Here is an 18,265-nt window from a genome sequence, read left to right as displayed (position 1 = left end):
GCTCTCTCCCCACCCTTCCGTCACTCAGCAGCCCTCTAGGTGCTCAGGAGGTCACAGCGGAGGCAACGCAGTGCTCATGTTCAAGGGGCCGTATTTTTCTTAATGATGCCACATTCATGTAACTTTTAATAACAATATGTTATCGTTGTTCTATGTTATTTTTAGGTTTTGTCGTTAATCTCTGACTGTGCCTAATTTACAAATTAAACTATCATAGTACTTACAGGGTGTGGTACTATATCCGAGTTTGGGCATTCACTAGGGGTCTTGGAACATGTATCTTTCACGGGTATGGTGGGGGGAACTCCTGTATGTACACTGCAAACTAACAAAGGGACAGAGGCACCAAGTTAGACAGGCGTCTCAAGCCTTCTCTGAGCCTTCAGAACGCTGATGTGCACGGTGGACCTCCAAAGGCAAATAGAGCAGGTTTCTGGCTGCATTCGACTGCAAAGCCCTTTTTGGCAGAGAACCTGATAGACCGAACCACGCCTCACCCCCGACTTACCCCCTGAAGGTGGGAGCAGAGGAGGGCAAGTCGGTGTCCACGCACTCCAACACCGTGGCCACTGGGCCAGTTCCCGTTGCTGACCCTGACCCTCTGTACCTACCTCCCCACCTTTATTGGCCACACTTGAAGCCCCGGCACCCACTTCAGTGCTGGGCTGACGGGGTCCCAGGTGCTTGCTGGTGAAAGCAGGCATGTGTCACGCCCAAGCCTTGGGCCAAGGGGCAGAGCCAGTGCCTCCCAGCCCTCCTTCTGGGGAACAAAAGCCACAGACAGTGGGAAAGGGACAGGACGCTGCCTGGGGAGGCTGGGCTTTTGAGAGGTGGTCGCGGCCACGCAGAGGACGAGCCCCCTGACCAGCCCCGCCAGCACGGCAGGCTGTGGCAGTTCGTACCTGTCATGGCTCCACGCCCAAGCCTCCTCTGCCCATGTCCCCATCCTGTCCTGCTTCAGGGACCACTTGGCTAGAAGAGACAGCTGGGTTTCTCTCTCGTGTCTGGCTGGCCTGGAGCCAGCTAGGACAGAGGGCCACACCTCACATTACTCACACTGGCATTCTCTTATTAAAACACACACACACACACACACACACACACACACACACACACACACACACCCCAAAACAGAGGGTGGTGTGCCCAGGACTGCATGTTGTCAAACGAGAGGCAGAAGGACAGGATGGGCCTGTCTCCGGGACTCGATCTGATCACTGTTGACGCAGCGCCCACCTGGTGCCGGGGAATTTGGAGTAAATGCCCTGTTTCCCTTCCCCGCTCGACAATTTCTTTTTTTTTAATCTGTTTTTAAGTTCACACACACACACACACACACACACACACACACACACACACACACATTTTAAAGTGAAAAGCCTGGCTGAACTTGCCATGGAAACCTCCACCCATCCCCTCTCCTGTGCCTCAGCTGATCCTCCAGAGGTTGGTCTGGCCCTCAGTTCAGTTTTGAGTTCTGCTCTGGTGACCTTCACGCCCCTAAATACGTCCTTTGATCACACTTTGATTTCTTCATGCATCAGTGGCAGAGAGTGTCTAAAACAGTGGCACCCAGCCTTTTTGGCTCTAGGGGCTGGTTTTGTGGAAGACACTTTTTCCATAGACCAGGGGTGGGGGTGGGTTTATAGCCTGCCACCAGATTGAACTTAATTGTCACTGGCCACTCACTGATAGGCTTTTGATATGAGTCTACAAGCAATTGATTTATTGCTGTCTCCATGTGGTCAAACCTCTCTGCCAGTGATGATCTGTATTTGCAGCCGCTCCCCCAATACCAGCATCACCGCCTCAGCTCCACCTCAGATCTCAGGCATTAGATCCTCATAAGGAGAGGCAACCTACATCCCTTGTATATGCAGATCACTGTAGGGTTTGTGCTCCAATGAGAATCTAATGCCTCCCTGATATGACAGGAGGCGGAGCTCAGATGGTAATGTGAGTGATGGGGAGTGGCTGTAAATACAGATGAAGCTTGTCTTGCTCACTTGCCCACTGCTCACCTCTTGCTGTGTGGCTCAGTACCTAACAGACCATGGACCAGAACCGGTCCATGGCTCAGGGGTTGGGGACCCCTGGTCTAAAAGAATCCCGCTCTGTAGGTGGGGGTCTGGCCCACTCTCGCTGCATCCGCCCTCCCTTCCTTTGATCCAGAATTCTGCATTCTAGTTAGTTTTTATTTTTGATTTATTTTTATTATTTTAGCTCTTCCCTTGATGACCCAAGATGTTTCAGGTACACTATTAACTCTCTGATGACTCTGCATTCCATGAAGATTAAGGAGGCTCTGAGCTCTACTCCTTCCATCACCCCTGCTGCAGTGAGCCCAGGATGTCGCTGCTGCTTCTGCCCCTCCCCCCTGCATGGCTCCCCCCACCATTCAGCTACAACCATCTGTACATGTTCAAAGTTACCAAAAGTTGAATTCTGAGGTACACCCACAATCATCCTAGTTGACACCTAAAGTGGAAAACCAACAAATGGGGTTAAAAACTATGTGCCATGTGCCTTTCTATGAGTTTACTCACCACTGAGGCCAGGCTCTGTCTGGGAACTGAGGGTTCCATAAAGAATTCCCCAGAAGAAAAGTAGAGGCCAAATCCCCACCCTCAGGAAGTGTGTAGTCTACCGCAGAGAATGATTCTCTAAGGGCAATGAAATAGCATGCTGCTGGGATCCAGTCATTAGGTGAGGGAACTGAATTGAGTGGTTGGGGAAGGCTTCTTGGAGGAGGTGACATTTAAAACAAGGCATAAACCACAAGAAGTCAGAAGCTGTTTTCCCCACTGGTATGACTTACAACTGATCTCCTGGGATCTCAGAACCCAATGTCTCCTAAGAGTAACAAACATCTCACCTATTACAGGAATATCTGTCTTGACCCCCTCCCCATGATACCTCTTCTGATGGACTCATACCCTCACAAGGAATCCCATTTCCTTTCCAGAATGTTCTGCCTGAAGGTTGCCCTAGAAAAATTTGCCTCCCTTTACTTTCTACTCCTTGAAGCCTTTGGGGACCATGTGGAGCAGTTTTGTCCCTGCTTCAGGCCCCCACATGGGCAGACAGGTAAGAGTTCTGATGGCTCACCTCACCCAGCAGATTCTCCTCCTTAAGCACCTGAGGAGGAGTGAGGGTGAGCTGCCAGTTTGCTGCTGGCACTATCAGGGCAATACTACTGGAGGGGCAATGAGCTTGTGGGGCCTCCTACCCCTGCAGGCCCCTCCTTGGTTGGGTTCATAAGAGCATCAGCCAGGTTTCAGACCCCAGGATCCACAGTCCTGACCTTTCCAATGAAGGTGGGTGTGCAGCCCCTCCCAGCTGCCCCAAACGGGGAGGCGAATAGTACCTGTTGGAGGCAGAGAGCTCCTATGAGGGCCAGGGCTGGCTGGAATCCCAGGAGAACTGCTGGGGCGTTCCCAGGTGGTCTCTGGTCAAAGAAAAAAACAAGATTGCATTTAGAATTTCGTAAGGTAGAAGCTCTGAGAGTCACAGAGCACAACTAGACGATCAGAGCTAGAAAAAACAGTCTTGGCTGGTCTCCATCCTCCCTACCCAGGAACTAGGAGCTCTTTCTGCTCCCACACCCTTCCCACCTCTTATGACGACAGAACTTCTCTCTGCTGGGGACCCTTCTGCATGCAGCGGGGACCAGAAGGAGGTGGCCTTCCATCTGGACCCCCCAAACCCTTCTTCCCCAGTGCCCCTTCCTCCCTCATCCCCAGAGGCTGTCAACTCATGGATGTCCTGGAGCCCTTCTGTCCTGGCCCTGGAACTCTTGCTGCCAACTGGGCATTTCTCCCTGGATGCCACTGTCACTGCAAACCCCGAAGCACAGAGGAAAGAGCCCCTGCCTGGGGGGTCTGTACACAGACAGGGTCCTCTGCCACAGGGGGTGATTTCCAAAGCCTGTTCCATGTCTTGTTTGAATCACAACTGCTGCATCTGGCTGGCCCCCTCTTCCAGTGCCCAGCTACCTGATCCAGCCCAAAGGAAAGCTCATACTGCAGTTATAGTGCCATCCCCTGAATATTGTTTTACCCATTTCACCACTATGAACAAGCTTTCTCATAAAATTATCTAGTGATGAAAATAATGCTTTCTTATCATGTAACACTGGGTGCTATAGAAAGCACAAGAAGAAAAGTAGTCTCATCCACAATCCTGCAACTTGGAAGTCATCACTACCAACACTTCGGTATCTATATGTCGACTCGTTTTATATATACACACACATACACATTTATATGAGAACAAGATCATACTGTATGTTCTTTTCACAGATAGACTTTTGTGAGTATCTTTCCAGAATCATTAAAGGTGTCGGATAGTAGAGGGAAGAATCCATGAACAGCGGAAGGTCTCGAGCTGGACTGCCTGGGTTTGAATCCCAGCTCTGCCTCTCACCACCAGTGTACCCCTGTCCAAGTGCCCTCAGTGCCTCAGTTTCCTCCTCTGTAAATGAGATCGATACTGCTGTCTACCCCAGGCAGTCATTGTCTTCAAGCCAAATGCCCATATACAAGTAGTTAGCATAAAGTTATTTGTCAAGTTAGCCCAATGTATGAATATAACATTAATCAAATAATTCTATTTGTCTCAAATATTTAAAATAACTTGCAAAACTTTTTCAATGACTTCACTCAGGATCAAAACAACGGGAGTTTTGTCTCAGCTCTGCCTCTAATCTGCTGTGCAGGCTGGGGCTAGACATTTTCTCTCTCTGGCCCTCCAATTCTTAATAGAAAATGAAGGGGTTGGGATAACTGGTCTTTTAGGCCTCAATACTCCTGCTCTGCAGCTTTGATGGATGATCTCAAAATCTTCCAAACCACTGCTTGGGTTTAAGGATCTTAGGGCTCTAGGAGTTGGGTGGTAATGTGGACCCTTTCCCATTCCCTTTCTCAAAGGAAAGAAAACAGAATGGAGGGCAAGTGAGGGAAGCAGCAGGGACAGTGTGACCGGGAACAAGGGAGCGATGGGATCTTCTATGAGGAGTGACAGAAAAGCAGGCTCAGCGACTTTCCCAAGAGGGAAGGCTATGCTGACTGGCACTCAGACACCAAGAATTGGAGAACCCTCCAGGGCTCCTGCACAGACAATGCAGCTGCCCGAAGGGTTCGTCCCTGTCCATCTCCCAGTCTGGGCATTCTAGCCACTCTAAAACACAAAGCTGCCCTGGCCGGTGGAGCTCAGTGGATGAAGTACAGGCCTGCGAACCAAAGGGTCGCCAGTTTGATACCCAGTCAGGACACATGCCTGTGCTGTGGGCCAAGTCTCCGGGGTGGGGGTGGGGGGTGGTGTGAGAGGCAACCACACAGTGATGTTTCTCTTCTTCTCTTTCTCCTTCCCTTCCTCTCTCTTTAAAAATAAATAAATAAAAATCATTTAAAAATTTAAATAAATAAAATAAAACAAAAAGCCACCTCGAGCCTCGGGCAGAGTGAGGCCTGACCAGGCAGACAGCTGGAGAGGGCCACTGGGGCTCTGGCTGAGTGACCTCGCCAGTGGCAGGAACCCTCAACCGAGACGACTATACTGCCTACAGGAAGGAAGCCACGTCCAGGTTTTTTCCCAGTAAAAGATGTGTTCATCTGTTTACAGCACACCAGGCCCCCAACCCCCAAGCAAAACTGCAGAGGCAGCTTGGGGCCCATGTTCTTCTGGATTGAGGCCCTTTTGCCTTCCCTGGGGTTCTAGGTCATCCCAGGTGATGATCCAGACTCCTAACAGAGTCACTGCCATGCAGGTCCCAGAGGCTCTAGGGACAAGGTAAGGTGAGTGGAAGAAGTGAGATGTTGAAGCTCCATCCAACCCAAGTCAGGAGAAACACGCTTTTTTCTAGAGGCAACTCCAACTCAGTTTAGACCTCTTCCACTGAAACCAGGGGAGCCCAGCACACACAAATGAACTGCCTGTGGGCCAAGCCAGCCTGAGGGAAGCTGCTATTCTAGCCACTGAGGTACAGGCCGGAAATTGTAATTTCCGCATCGGTGGATTACAGTGGCTACCCCAGGTAAAACAAAACTCATGAAAAGAGGGTACTCTTGAAAGGTAGGAAGCCATGTACACCTAGCTTTCAGACCACAGAGCGCCCTCCCTCCTTACGATAACAACAATAGTAATACTAATAATAAAACAGTACATGAAGTGGGAGTTTTAATTTTCAACAGTCACTTTTGGACTTCATTTCTCCTTGTTAAGACTGTATCCTGCTTGGACTAAGAGGTATTGGCTTCTAGCAGGAAAACCATAAGCTGCTGGACCTAAGCCACTTGTCATACAGATTTGCCTTCAGCTCACCTGTAAGTCTTGGCTTCACCCCATACCCCTGCAACAGCCCCTAGCCCACCCACCAGTAGACTCCCCCTCCTGATTGGTCCATTCCTTGGCTGTAATGTGGCTATCTGCTGCCCCTAGTGGTTACCAGGTGAAATAACCACAGGTACCAGCTTGGGCTGGAATCTGAGATTCCTGTAGTAGTTTCCTCTTTGCCTTTTTTTTTTTTAAGCTCCTCTTTCTGGGTTTCCCATTCTCTCTGCTCCCCCACCTCTTGTTTCTTCCTTCCCCTTGTTTGTTGGTGGTCCCAGCTGTGGCTTCTCTCCTGACCCCTGTTTTCCTCACCACAAGGATCTGCTGGACTCAGGTTTTGCTAGACAGACAGCAGACCTGCTATCCCCATCTCTGACCTTTGTCCCTGTTCATCTGGAAGCTGCCTTACTACCTGGGGCTCTGCCATGTTCTCTACCCTAACAAGGAAGGCAAGTCCCAGGAGAATCACAGGAGCCCCAGTGTCCCAGTCCGGGGGCCAGGCCAGCCCCCAGGAGAATGCAAGCTGCAGCGAGCCGTAGGAGCTGCTGCAGTGAGCCGTAGGAACCGTTAGCACCTGGAGGTCTTGCTTTGCCCTCCCTTGGGACACTTAGCAGCAAAGCTTCTGATCCACTCCACGCATCAGCACTTCCTTAGTGGGCCCCTTAGCTTTGCAATCAATGCCCACTTAGGGGTCTCAGGCTACAGGATAATGCTAACCCCTTCCTAAAGTTAAATGAGAAACTACTATTCTCTGAACAGCCATTTGTGCCTGGCCAACTTCAAGTCCCCCTACCTTGGGTGTCCCCTTCAGGGGTCACAAAACACTTGAAATGGGCGCTATCATTTCTATTTTTAGTGGAAGACATTGAGGCCTCAGTGAGAACCGGCAGAGCTGGGACTCAGTTCAACGGCAAAGACCACCATACGCCGGCCACACCCACACCTCCGAGCCCTGTGCAGGCATTCGGGGAGCTGCCAGTAGTCGGTGCTGCTTTAATCTGTGCGCCACTCAAAATCAGCATTATTAATTTCCATGATACAGTGAATGTTTATAACCTAAACATGTGATATTTAATGTAATAAATTATATTATTATAGTATTAATATTTGATTTTATATACTGATATATTATTATCATTCTATCTGAGTGCCTACTCGGTATCTGGCACTGTTCTCAGCACTGGAGACCCTGCAGGGAGTTTGACGGATCGAACTCCTCCCTCTTCCTTCAGCTCACGTTCTCAGTCATGATGCTATCTTAGTTTTTAACTATCAATATACAAAAATTTTGATGAACGAAAATTTAAAATATTTCTGATGGGAGTGGAGGGACAAAGTCATGCTAGGAGACAGGTAATCAGTAAGTAAAACATATCAGGTTAGACGGTGGTACGTACTGAAGAGAATAAGGCAGGGAAGGAGGATAAGAAGGGTTATTAGAAAGGTGTGATTCTGGTCAGGCCGCCAGGGGAGGCCCCAATGAGGAAGGCACATTTATTATCTACTGCTGCATCACAAATCACTCCAAACTTGTCGGCTTAAGTCAACAAGCATTTCTTGCCCCCCAGACTGGGTGAGTCAGGGATCGGGGGCAGCGGACCTGGGTGGTTCTGGCACAGGCTCTCCTATGAGGCTGCAGTCAATGTATCACGACCTCTTGCATCATCGAGGGCTTGACTGGGCTGGAGGCGCCACTTCCAAGATGGCTCACTGGATGTGGCAGAAGCAGGGACTCCTGCTGTGGGGCTGCTCACACCCTGGCCACCGCCTGCCCCAAGAGGGAGTGGACTGGGAGAGTGGTGAAGCCATGCTGTCTTTCCTAATCTAGTCCCAGAAGTGATGCTTCATCGTGACCACCAATTCTACTGGACACACAGACCAATCCTGGCGGAAGGGGGTTGGACCCACAAGGACATGAGTGACAGGACATGGGTGCATCAGGGCCATATTGGAAGCTGCCTACCACACCAGTGAGGAAGCAGGCCATGCATGTCCCTGAAGGAAGAGAATTCCAGACTGAGGGAAAAGAAGATAAAACATCTCAGAGGTAGGCATAGCTCTGTCCTCATCAAAGAGCAGCAAGCAGTATGGCGTGTCCGAAAAAGTAGAAAAAGAGGTCAGAGGGATCAGGGGCTGCAGTGGATCATCCAGGGCAGTGGTTCTCAAAGGGGGTGCCCAGACCAGCAGCATCAGCATCCCCCGGGAACTCATTAGAAATGCAAGAACTACTCGAGTTCCTGAATCAGGTACTCTAAGGGTGGGCTCTGTAATCTATGTTTTAACCAGCCCTCCAGATGATTTTGGTGTATGCCTGGGTTTAAGAACCATGGCTCTAGGGTCTTAAAGATCACAGTGAAGACTCTGGCTTTTATTTTGAATGTAGGGACAGCCATTGCAGAGTATTTTTTAAAAATTATTTTTAGAGAGGAAGGGAGGGAGGGAGAAAGAGAGAGAGAAACATTGACGTGAGAGAGAAATGTCGATTGGTTGCCTCTTGCATATGCCAAACGAAGGGCTGGACCCACAACCCAGGCATGTGCCCTGAGCAGGCATTGAACTGGCGACATTTCACTTTGCAGCACGATGCCCAGTGCATCACACTGAACTAAGACACACCGGTCAGGACCATTGCAGAGTTTTAAGCAGAGAAGTGATGTGATCCAATGGCTGCTGTTGTGTCGAGACCTGTGTCTGAGGACGCTTCCTGGACTGAGCCAACATGTGCCCTCAACGTGTCTGGCAACCTAGCGGTGCCATTTGTGACTGCTGCCTCTCCCTGTCCAGCTTGTCACTCTCCTAGAGGTCAAACAAGCTTAGTCAAATGCCCTCCAGAAGGAGAGACAGGAGCCTGACAGGGTACCATGAATAGGACCGGGGCCGCCCAGGTGCCTTTGCAACCCTGTGGACGGCACTGGCAGCCAAGACACTGTGGACCTGGGAGTGTGTCACTCAGGCAGGGCCAGGGAAGGGGGTGCCCAGACGACGGTGCCCACACCCAGCTCTAGAGCCATTCTGCCCGATGCTGCTTTCAGACCCTGTGAGCATGCAGATGATTCCTGAATGATCTAGTGACATAAGGAAGAACAGCTTAACAGAAAAGATTCTTGCTTGGGAAGCTTCATCCAGATCCACCTCCCATGGGGCCTTGTCCACACACAGCTCAGATTTCTCTGGAAGGGGAACAGCAGGTGAGCCCTCAGCAAATGGGCTTATCACACACCCTGCCCAAGCCCCTGACTGTGAAGGATTGTGCTCTGCAGGATCATGCAGGTCTGACCATTGCAGGAGGGCTGCTGGGCCTAGGCTGGCACCTTTTGACTCAGGCAGCCAGGAAAGACTTGACTGTGGCCACTGGGCCCCGAGCTTCAGCAAACACAGACCCCAGGCCTTGGATACCTGAGGTCACCAGTGACAAATGCTTGGCAGGAGTCAAGCCTGGGCAGGGGGAGAAGGGGTGATGGGTACAGCCCTGCCAACCCTGGGGAGCTCTCCTGAGCAATGAGAATTGGAGACATGAGGATCCCCCACTGTGACGAGAGAGGAAAGAAATGGAATGGAGACCCAGCCAGGTGTTTAAAACAGCCCTCAGGTATTCTGAGGCAGCTTAGAGCTCTTAGTAAGAGCTCAGATGCTGGCAACAGACAGACAGATGTTTGAATCCTGGGTCCACCCTCTGCACAAACTGCTGTGGTGCTCAGCCCACGTCCTCACAGGAAAGTGGGGATAATGCTGCAGCAGCCTGGGGGTGGGACAAATAGCCGACGAGGTGTAGATAGCCTCAGCTTCCATTAGTCTCTGACATAGAGTAAGCCCTCCACACACTAAACACAACAAAATACTAATAAAATGAAATCCTTGCCATTCTTTCCTTCTCTGTTCCAACTTCCACCCCACAAGCTGCCTCCCTGCCCCATTCCTCCTTTATGTGCCTTCAGAGTACACCTGCCAATGGGAGGAGGGAAGGGCCCCCTCTTTGGAGCTGGCAGGGAGGAGAGTGAGAGAATGCCCTCTTAGCATTGCTGAGCTGTAGGATGTCCCATGGTTAACCAGAAAAACACATTATTGGGGGTCCACAACTTTCTATTTCATAGCAGCTCAGAGGATCATTTCATAGCCCGGAGGCCCAGGTGGGCCAGGGATCTGTATGCCCATTTCACGGATGATCAGAGGCAGGTGAGATCCTGGCTCTTTGACATTGGTCTGAACCAAGCTCTGGACCAGCTACAGCCCACATAAAGGGCCTGAAAAGAGCAGGGCCAAGGGCAGTGCAGGGATTCTAGTGAGGGCGGGGGTGGGCTGCCTGGAACTCTCTAAGCCTGTCCTTCAGCTCCTCTAGGATCCCTGATGTACCAACCTCCTTGTTGCTAGTGCGCACCTGGATGAACACACTGAGAACCCCTCAACTTGGGTTGAGGGGGTAATGAGGGTTCACTAAAATGTAGGAAAACGGTGTCTAGTCCTTGAGCCAGTAGATGTTGGCAGCCAACTGCCAGCTGACCCCTGTCTTAGGGTTAAGAAATTTGTAAGTAGATGCTGAGGAGGAAACTGCCAAAACTAAAGCCTGGATGCTCAGGGTCCAACACCTAAGCCCAGGTGTCTGGCAAAGCTCCAGTCTCACTTTCCAAACCTAGTTCTTCATCAGGATCACATGGGCCACTTGTTAAAAATACTGATTCCCAGACTCCACACTTTGAGATATGGTTTAGGAGGTCTTGTGTGGAACCCAGAAGTCAGCATTTTAACAAGCAGTCTCAACAACTAACCAGAGGGTTGAGGGAAGGCAAGTAGAGTCCATTGTAACAGGGTCTCGGGAACCAGGCACAGACTGGGAAGTACCCAGATGAGACAAAACCCCAGGGCATGGGTTGGATGCAGGTTCAGGCAAAGTGAGAAGCAAGATGTAGGGTAGCAAGGGAGGGTGACTTCTCCAAATGCCCATCATTGCCACCCAAACCTTCCATAAATATCCGGTTCACAACACCTGCCCCCTGAGAGCCCCAGCTTTGACATGAGGCTTTGCTATCTGTTTTAATTCCTGGGGGAGACTTCTGAATTAGAGTAGATTGTCATAAACCCTTCGGTATGAATGAGTCCTCAGAGTCTTTCCTAGAATAGGGGGATGAAAAGGAGAGAGAAGAAAGCACAGCACTGAAGGAAGCTGGCAGGGAAAAGAGGCCTGGAGAAGGTTCCAGTGAGTAGGCACAGAGTGGCAGTGGATGGGGAAAGGGAGGACCCTGCTCTAGCAGGAGCCTGTCACAAAGCCTTATCATAAGCCCCTGAGGGCAAAGTCCCAAGTTAGGACAAGAAAGATGAGTTTTATGCAGTGCTGTTCCCAGGTGTTTGGCAGAGACAGAGCTGACAGATCAGGGCCAACAGGATATTCTCATCCTGGCTGGGACCTAGGAGAGTCTGGGTGACCTCGTGGTCCTATGTGCTCCAGGTCAGTGTCATTCAGACTTTCTGAGCACTAACTGTGAGCAGGTACTAGGCTGGGGAGGAGCTACCCTCTGGGAGTTGCCACACTGCTGGAGGAGGCAGGGATGACCTCTTCCTGCCTCAGCTATGACCCCTGCTGTGGGGTTCAGTCCTTTTGCCAGACGTATTCTGAGGGCAACACTCATGTGTCTGCCTCCCTGGCACCAAGCGCAGTAGGCACTCAATAAGAGCCTACTTATTGAAGAATGAAGACTCAGCTCAAAGCAGCCGTTAGAACTAAGTTCAGTTAATACATGGTCAATGGCTGATTTAAAAAGTGAGTGAGTGTGCTGTGTGCTATGTGTAGATGAGAAGACATAAATGGATGGAAAGACAGACAAGGGATGGGGAGAGCAGACACAGCACCAATTCCCTTCACATCATGTAAATTACAAATTAAGCAAGCAGTCCAGATGAAAAAGAGCAAATGACATATATGCGTGGTTCACAGAAAAACGATCACAAATAACCAATGAAGAAGAAAGGATGCTCATTCTACTCAAAACTGGAGAAATTCAAGCTAAGGCGACAATAAGACACTGTTTTTTTTTACCCACTGGGTATCTATCTATAGCTATATATCTATAGATATAGATATATAGATACATATATATAGCGTCTTTCAAGACTATAATCTCTAGTGAGCAAAGATCCAGGAAACAGGCTAGGAATGTCTCTGAAAGGCAGTGGGGAGACAGCTATAGAACCCCAAAAGCACGTGCTCCTTCACCTGACGACAGTTTCAGGTGTATAATACCATAGATAGAAAGATAGGTTTTGGAGCAGTTTTTATGTCAGAGGGAAAAAACTCTGGGGAAATGCCATGCATGTCCACAAATAGGACTGATTGTGCTGTGCTGACAGGATGGTATTGGGTGCAGCTGTGTCAGGGAATGGGGTCCATCTGAGGGTGCTGATGTGCATAGCACCCACTGAGAACACTGTGGCAAGACCCGCGCGTGCAGGTTCTCACTTATAAAATGGCCTGAGTGAAATGGATATGCATGGAAAATTCCTGAAAGGCTACACAGCATTTGATGCCAGGTAATTTTTTAAAAATTTATTTTTACAGAGAGGGGAAGGGAAGGAGAAAAAGGGGGAGAGAAACATTGATGTGCAAGAGGTACATCAATCAGTTACCTCTTGCACACCCCCTACTGGGAACCTGGTCTGAAATCCAGGCATGTGCCTTGCCTGGGTAGGAATTAACTGACGATCCCTTGGTTCACAGGTCAGCACTCAATCTGCTGAACCATAGCAGCCAGGGCTGATGCTGGTTAATTCTTAAAAATGAAACCAAAGTAAGAAACAACAATAATAACAACAACAAAAAAAACTAACAAAAAACCCCTCATTTTTACAGGGCACTCCATTTGAATATTTTACCAAGTACATTAGAACTTCCCATGACAGAGGCAAAACTGTGCAGGAATAAAGAGAAAGAGCAATAGAAAAAGAAAGACAAGAAGCAGACCGCTACAGACCGCATTAGTGTGTGTTTTTGGGACAACGGGGAGGCTGGTTCAGTCAACACGTGCTGTCAAAACAATGGGCCAAGGATCTGAGAAATCTTAAGGTAGATGCATTTCTTACACATTTTCTGAAGTTAAATTCCACCTGGATGAAACTTTTTGAGGAACAGGGAGAAAATGTCCATGAGTGTGCTAGAAGGAAATACTGCCTTCTTTCATCAGTGAAAGCCTTGTAAAAGTATCACCTCCAATGGTAAAAACTGTAAAAGGTAGAGATGAAGTTTGGAAAAAAGGCACTGTTTATAATGCTGTTTCACAATCAGCATTATCAACCAGCATAAAGAATTAGAACTACCTGCTCCACATGATCAAGACCCTTGTCTGAGAACTGTCCAAATCCCAGGGGTGTCCCTCCTCGGTCACAGCCGAGGTCCCAGTGGACCAATGAGCATGGAACAGAACGGACCTTGGGGTGACTCTCTTACTATCAATGACCATTTTCTGCCAAATGTCTGCTAAAGAAAAAAGGTGATTCTGAAGAATTAAAAAAAAGTATAAAGCAAACCTCAAAAAAGAAGGCCCATGAGACATCATAAGGTCCTGGAGACAGGATGATCCATTGGAAACCTGACTTTCTGGTTCTGAAGCGGGCACTGCTCTGAGATGCCCCATGTGGTTCTAAAATGTTCTTTTAAATAAGCTTGTTTAAGTGCACTTTCGTCCCTATAACAAAGCAGCCCCTGCCCACGGACATCCACCGAACTGCAGTGCCCAATAAATGGCCAGCACCAGCCTCGAGGCCATTAGACTGCATCTGTGACCATGCTTAATTGCAGCTTCTTAACATGCCCCAAGCAGGTCCTCCACCATCTCTGCATGGAAAAATCACTCTGCTCAACTGTTAAGCTTCTCTTCCCAGGAAGTGGTATTTTCCACTCATACATCACCTTTTTGATTTGTTTCCTGAGAAACTCAGCACTTATGAACTTCAACCGGTCTGCATTGCTAATCCATATTTAGAAGACTTTCCAGTAAAAGGTGTGACTTGCCTTTAGAAATAATGCTCAAAAGCACTAAGAGTGTTGCTTTTCACAAGATCGAGGGAAACTGTCAGAAAGAGCTATGGTTATTTTGGGAAATAGAAATAAGTAATCTCTCTTCTAGGTGCAGCCACAGAGGCATTTCCATGCTGCAGGATTTCTGGGGAAGGCCACCGAGGAAGGCCACTAAGGAACATAGCGACTTCTTCAGGCACACAGAAGTCCTTATCATGAACCAACACTGCAGAATGAGTATGGAAATTCTGGGCAAAACAAGCTGTTTTCGAACATCAGGAAAGGGCATTCAGGATAGAGGACACCACACAAAATGGGTAAGAATAGGCAGCATTTTGGAGTAGAGTGAAATAAGATTCATTGGGAAGTTGCAGGAATGGGTTAAAAAAAAAGAAAAAGAAAACTTCTGCAGAGCGGCCTGAAAACCTCCTTCACTGAAGGAAACGGTAGAACGCCACCAGCAGGGCAGCCTTCGAGGTAGGCCTGCGGTAGGCAGTGCTTCCCTAACCTTGGGGCCCCAGTCCTAGAGATTCTGATCCTCGGGTCTGGGGGGGCCAGAGAAAATGCATTTCTAACAAGTTCCCAGGTTTGTGGATGCTGTTGTCTGGGAACCCCGCTTTGATAACCACAGGCCTGAAGACGCGGCGGGGCAGCACTCTCTTCGCAGGTTCAGCTCACCCTGCCTCTAGGTGTTGGAGGTAGCACCATTAAAAACATTTTTAAAGGTACAACAATGAAAGCAACCCACAAATTCCTTCCAACGTGAAAGCACCCGCTGTTCATGCCATTTCATCTGAACAGGTGGTGCTGCTGAAAACCACAGTGAATACTTAAGTTGCCCCAAGCGATCCAGAAAAAGAAAAGTGAGCCTAACTAAGCAGATCCTCTGAGAGCAAAGAGGTCCACCAGAACCACAGATATCCAGGTTGTCACAGAACTCTCTTGAGGGTTTCTTGAGGGTTTTGTCCCCAGCCCTACAGCCCACAAGCTATGATGATTTTGCATTTGCACACCTGGCAAGAATTCACTCTTGGGATGCCAGAGTTGAGCCAGCTGGGTGGGGAACTGGTGTCCAAAAGCATCGCGTGCTCCCTGACCCATTCAGCTCTGCTTCCCAAGGCTCTGCCATGCTGCCCTCTCGACACCCTTCTCTGTAGTGTCCCCAACCTCACAAACACATATCATGTTTATACTTGAGCTGAAGAAAGCAAGTGGAGTCTTGATCTGCGGCAGCAAGGGGGAGTGGAGGGGGTGCCCTTGACTCCTAGCCTGGTACACCCCTCCTTCCATGGCAGAGACCACGTGCCCCAGAACCCTTAGATGCCTGTCAACAGTGTATAAAAAACAACCAGGGCTCTTTTGGGCCCTGGAATTAATGCATCTTGGCCCTGGAAGAAACCCCAGAACACAAGGTCACTTATTTAGAGGGGCAGAGGAGGACAGGGTGCTGTGCTGGGGGAGAGAAAGCAAAAAAAGAGCATCCTCTATTGCAGAGAAATTATTTGTATCCTAGTTATAAAAGTGTTACAGAACTAGGGAGAAATCATTGGAAAATACACAAAAGCAAAGGAGAAAACAAAAGTCCTCCCTAATCCCAACACTCAGAAAGAACCACTGTGAACAAGTCCTGCATCCCCCAACACACACCTCAATGCAGAGGTGAATTATGGGAGCAGAGGGCACCCCAGCCACCAGGAATTAGGGACAGAGAGTAGGGTGGCATAGGGCTGGGCCGAGTCTGTGTGGCCACTAGGGTCTGTCCCTCAGGGCAACTACAGAGCTCGTAAGGGTTTTCAAAGCCAGCCTGTGCCCTTGTTTAGAGATGGGGAGTGAAGACTTGGGTGCTGGGGATGCACCAAGGAGCTGACTAGAGAGCAGAGCTGTGAGTCTGACCTCCAGCCAAGCCATCTCTGGGATACTCAGGAGCAGCCAAGAGAGGAAGCAGAAGTATCTGAAAATCACCTGCTTTCTGGGTCTCTTTTCTGAGACTTGTGTTAAAGCTTCTCTATACTTCTTTCTCTCGGAACCACCAGAAGTCTGGGACCAGGCAGCTACTTGAAGGCAAAGCCCACCCCCCCCCACATTCACTGATAGGCTGACAATGCAGCAGGAAAGCAGGGCACCTCACCTGCTGTGAGTGCTGCCTGACCCCAACACCAGGGGTAGGACATTAGGGGACAGACTGTGCCACTGCAGGGCACTGTGGAGGACACAATACCGCTGGCCTGGCTTACCTAGCAGTCTCCACAGAGACCACCAGTGCCTGTTATGCTGGGGCATAGGAAGTGGGCAGGTGACCTGGGGCCACCCACAAACAACACAAATGAGGTAGCTTCAATCACAAAGCTATGTTGTGTCACAGTTCTGGAAGCTGGAAGTCTGAAGTGAAGCCGTTGGCAGGGTGGTTCCTTGGGAAGGATGTGAGGAATAAGTGGTCCCAGGCCTCTCTCCCATTCCTGGTAGCCTTAGTTACTCCTTGGCTCACAGACGGTGTTCTCCCTGTGTCTCACACGGTCTTCCCTTTGGGCCCCAAGTCTGTCCTTTCAATAAGGACCCCACACATTGTCAGGGCCCACCGCGCTCTGGTATGACTTCATCTTAACATGATCATCTGCAAAGACCCTATTTCCAAGGTCACACTCATGGGGAGGAAGTTAGGGCTTCAACATCTTTGGCAGGAGGGGGCCACAGTTCAATCCATACCAGGATGCAAAAGACTGCAGCCGGCGGGGGACTAGAAGGCCGGGATGGAGGTTAGGCTAATACGAGGAGTTGATGTGGGGGCAAGAATGTCTTGTTTATCTGGAGGAATCATGGCATTGGGCAGCAGAAGGTCTGGGTCTGTGGCAGGGCTCAGAGGGGCAACAAGGCAACTGACCATCAGGGACCAAAGGCCGCCAGGGACCAGATGGTACAAAGCAGAGCACCTGTGTCTTGTCAGGCTGCTTGTGAAAATAATGAAAATTTTCTGTACCAGTTTGGAACAGTGCTTTGCTCTGACCTTGTACCCCAAGACCCCTCAGTCACCATGACCCCCCACTATGTCCCCACAGTGGCCACTAAAGGGTTAATGCTTGGGGTAGAGGGCAGGGCCCCCTCCAGCGTATTTGCCCAGTCCCTGCCTGTGCCAGACCTCTCAGTGACTTCTACTCTCCCCCCATTATGGGAGCTCTTTCTTCTTGGGGAGGGCATCTTTGAGCACCCGGTGAGGCAGTTTCCACGACTGGCCAGAGGGCAGCAACTTCATTCAACAGGAACGCCCAGGCAGCCCTCTGTGTGCATGGTCCAATTCAGGATCTGTCCGAGGACGACGGGGTCTCTGTGGCCCTTCGCACACCAGCACAAGGCGACCAGGGAGTGGCCTGTAGTGAGCACAGGCATCTTGCATGACTAACACCTCACCCCGTTTTCCTCCCACGCCTCCTGGAATTCAACTCGGACTGAAATAACAAAATAGCTGTTACCCCACTCCTTGATCTTCCTTCAATAATAAAGATCTCATCATCGGGAAGTCATGCCAACTTTACATATGGAGGCAAACTCCCAAATAGCGGGGGGAGATGAGCCTGTTGATATTATGACTCCTTCTTCCATAGAATTTTAGAGCCAGAGGGACCTTCTGAGGTCTATTCAGACAGGAAAGAAAACTGACTCCAACCCACAAGGAAAGTCCCATTCAACCATCTCCTCCCCTTCAAAGGAAGCAGCCTTTGAAGACATGGAACCGTTTGCACTGTGTTTGCCCACACCTCCTCTGCATGAAGCCATCTGAGTGGATAATGAGACCTGGGACATTTAGCAAATACCATTGCTTGATAATCAAGTTACGTGGTCCTTGCCCACTCACTGACCAGAATATAACCTAGAGATAATTTCTATCTTGCTAGGAGTTCTAGACTGTCTTTCCCTGTAGACCTAACTTCCTACTGCAGC

General features: G+C 49.6%; 1 protein-coding gene across 7 annotated transcripts in view; it reads right to left on the bottom strand.

Moving 5' to 3' along the window:
• The window catches only part of GAS7 (growth arrest specific 7), a 208,885-nt gene that overhangs the window by 48,919 nt on the left and 141,701 nt on the right, over positions 1–18,265 (bottom strand). For all 7 annotated transcript variants that reach the window (XM_037155061.2, XM_053672675.1, XM_037155064.2 and 4 more), the window contains one exon: positions 3,368–3,448. In XM_037155061.2, coding sequence (XP_037010956.1) covers positions 3,368–3,448 — 81 coding nt within the window. The remainder of the gene's footprint in view (positions 1–3,367; positions 3,449–18,265) is intronic.

Source organism: Artibeus jamaicensis, unplaced genomic scaffold (assembly GCF_021234435.1).
Source record: "Artibeus jamaicensis isolate MK-2021 breed Jamaican fruit bat unplaced genomic scaffold, CSHL_Jam_final contig_781, whole genome shotgun sequence".
Taxonomy (NCBI): domain Eukaryota; kingdom Metazoa; phylum Chordata; class Mammalia; order Chiroptera; family Phyllostomidae; genus Artibeus; species Artibeus jamaicensis.
The sequence above is the reverse complement of the archived record's forward strand: the minus strand, read 5'-3'. Positions and strand labels throughout refer to the sequence as shown.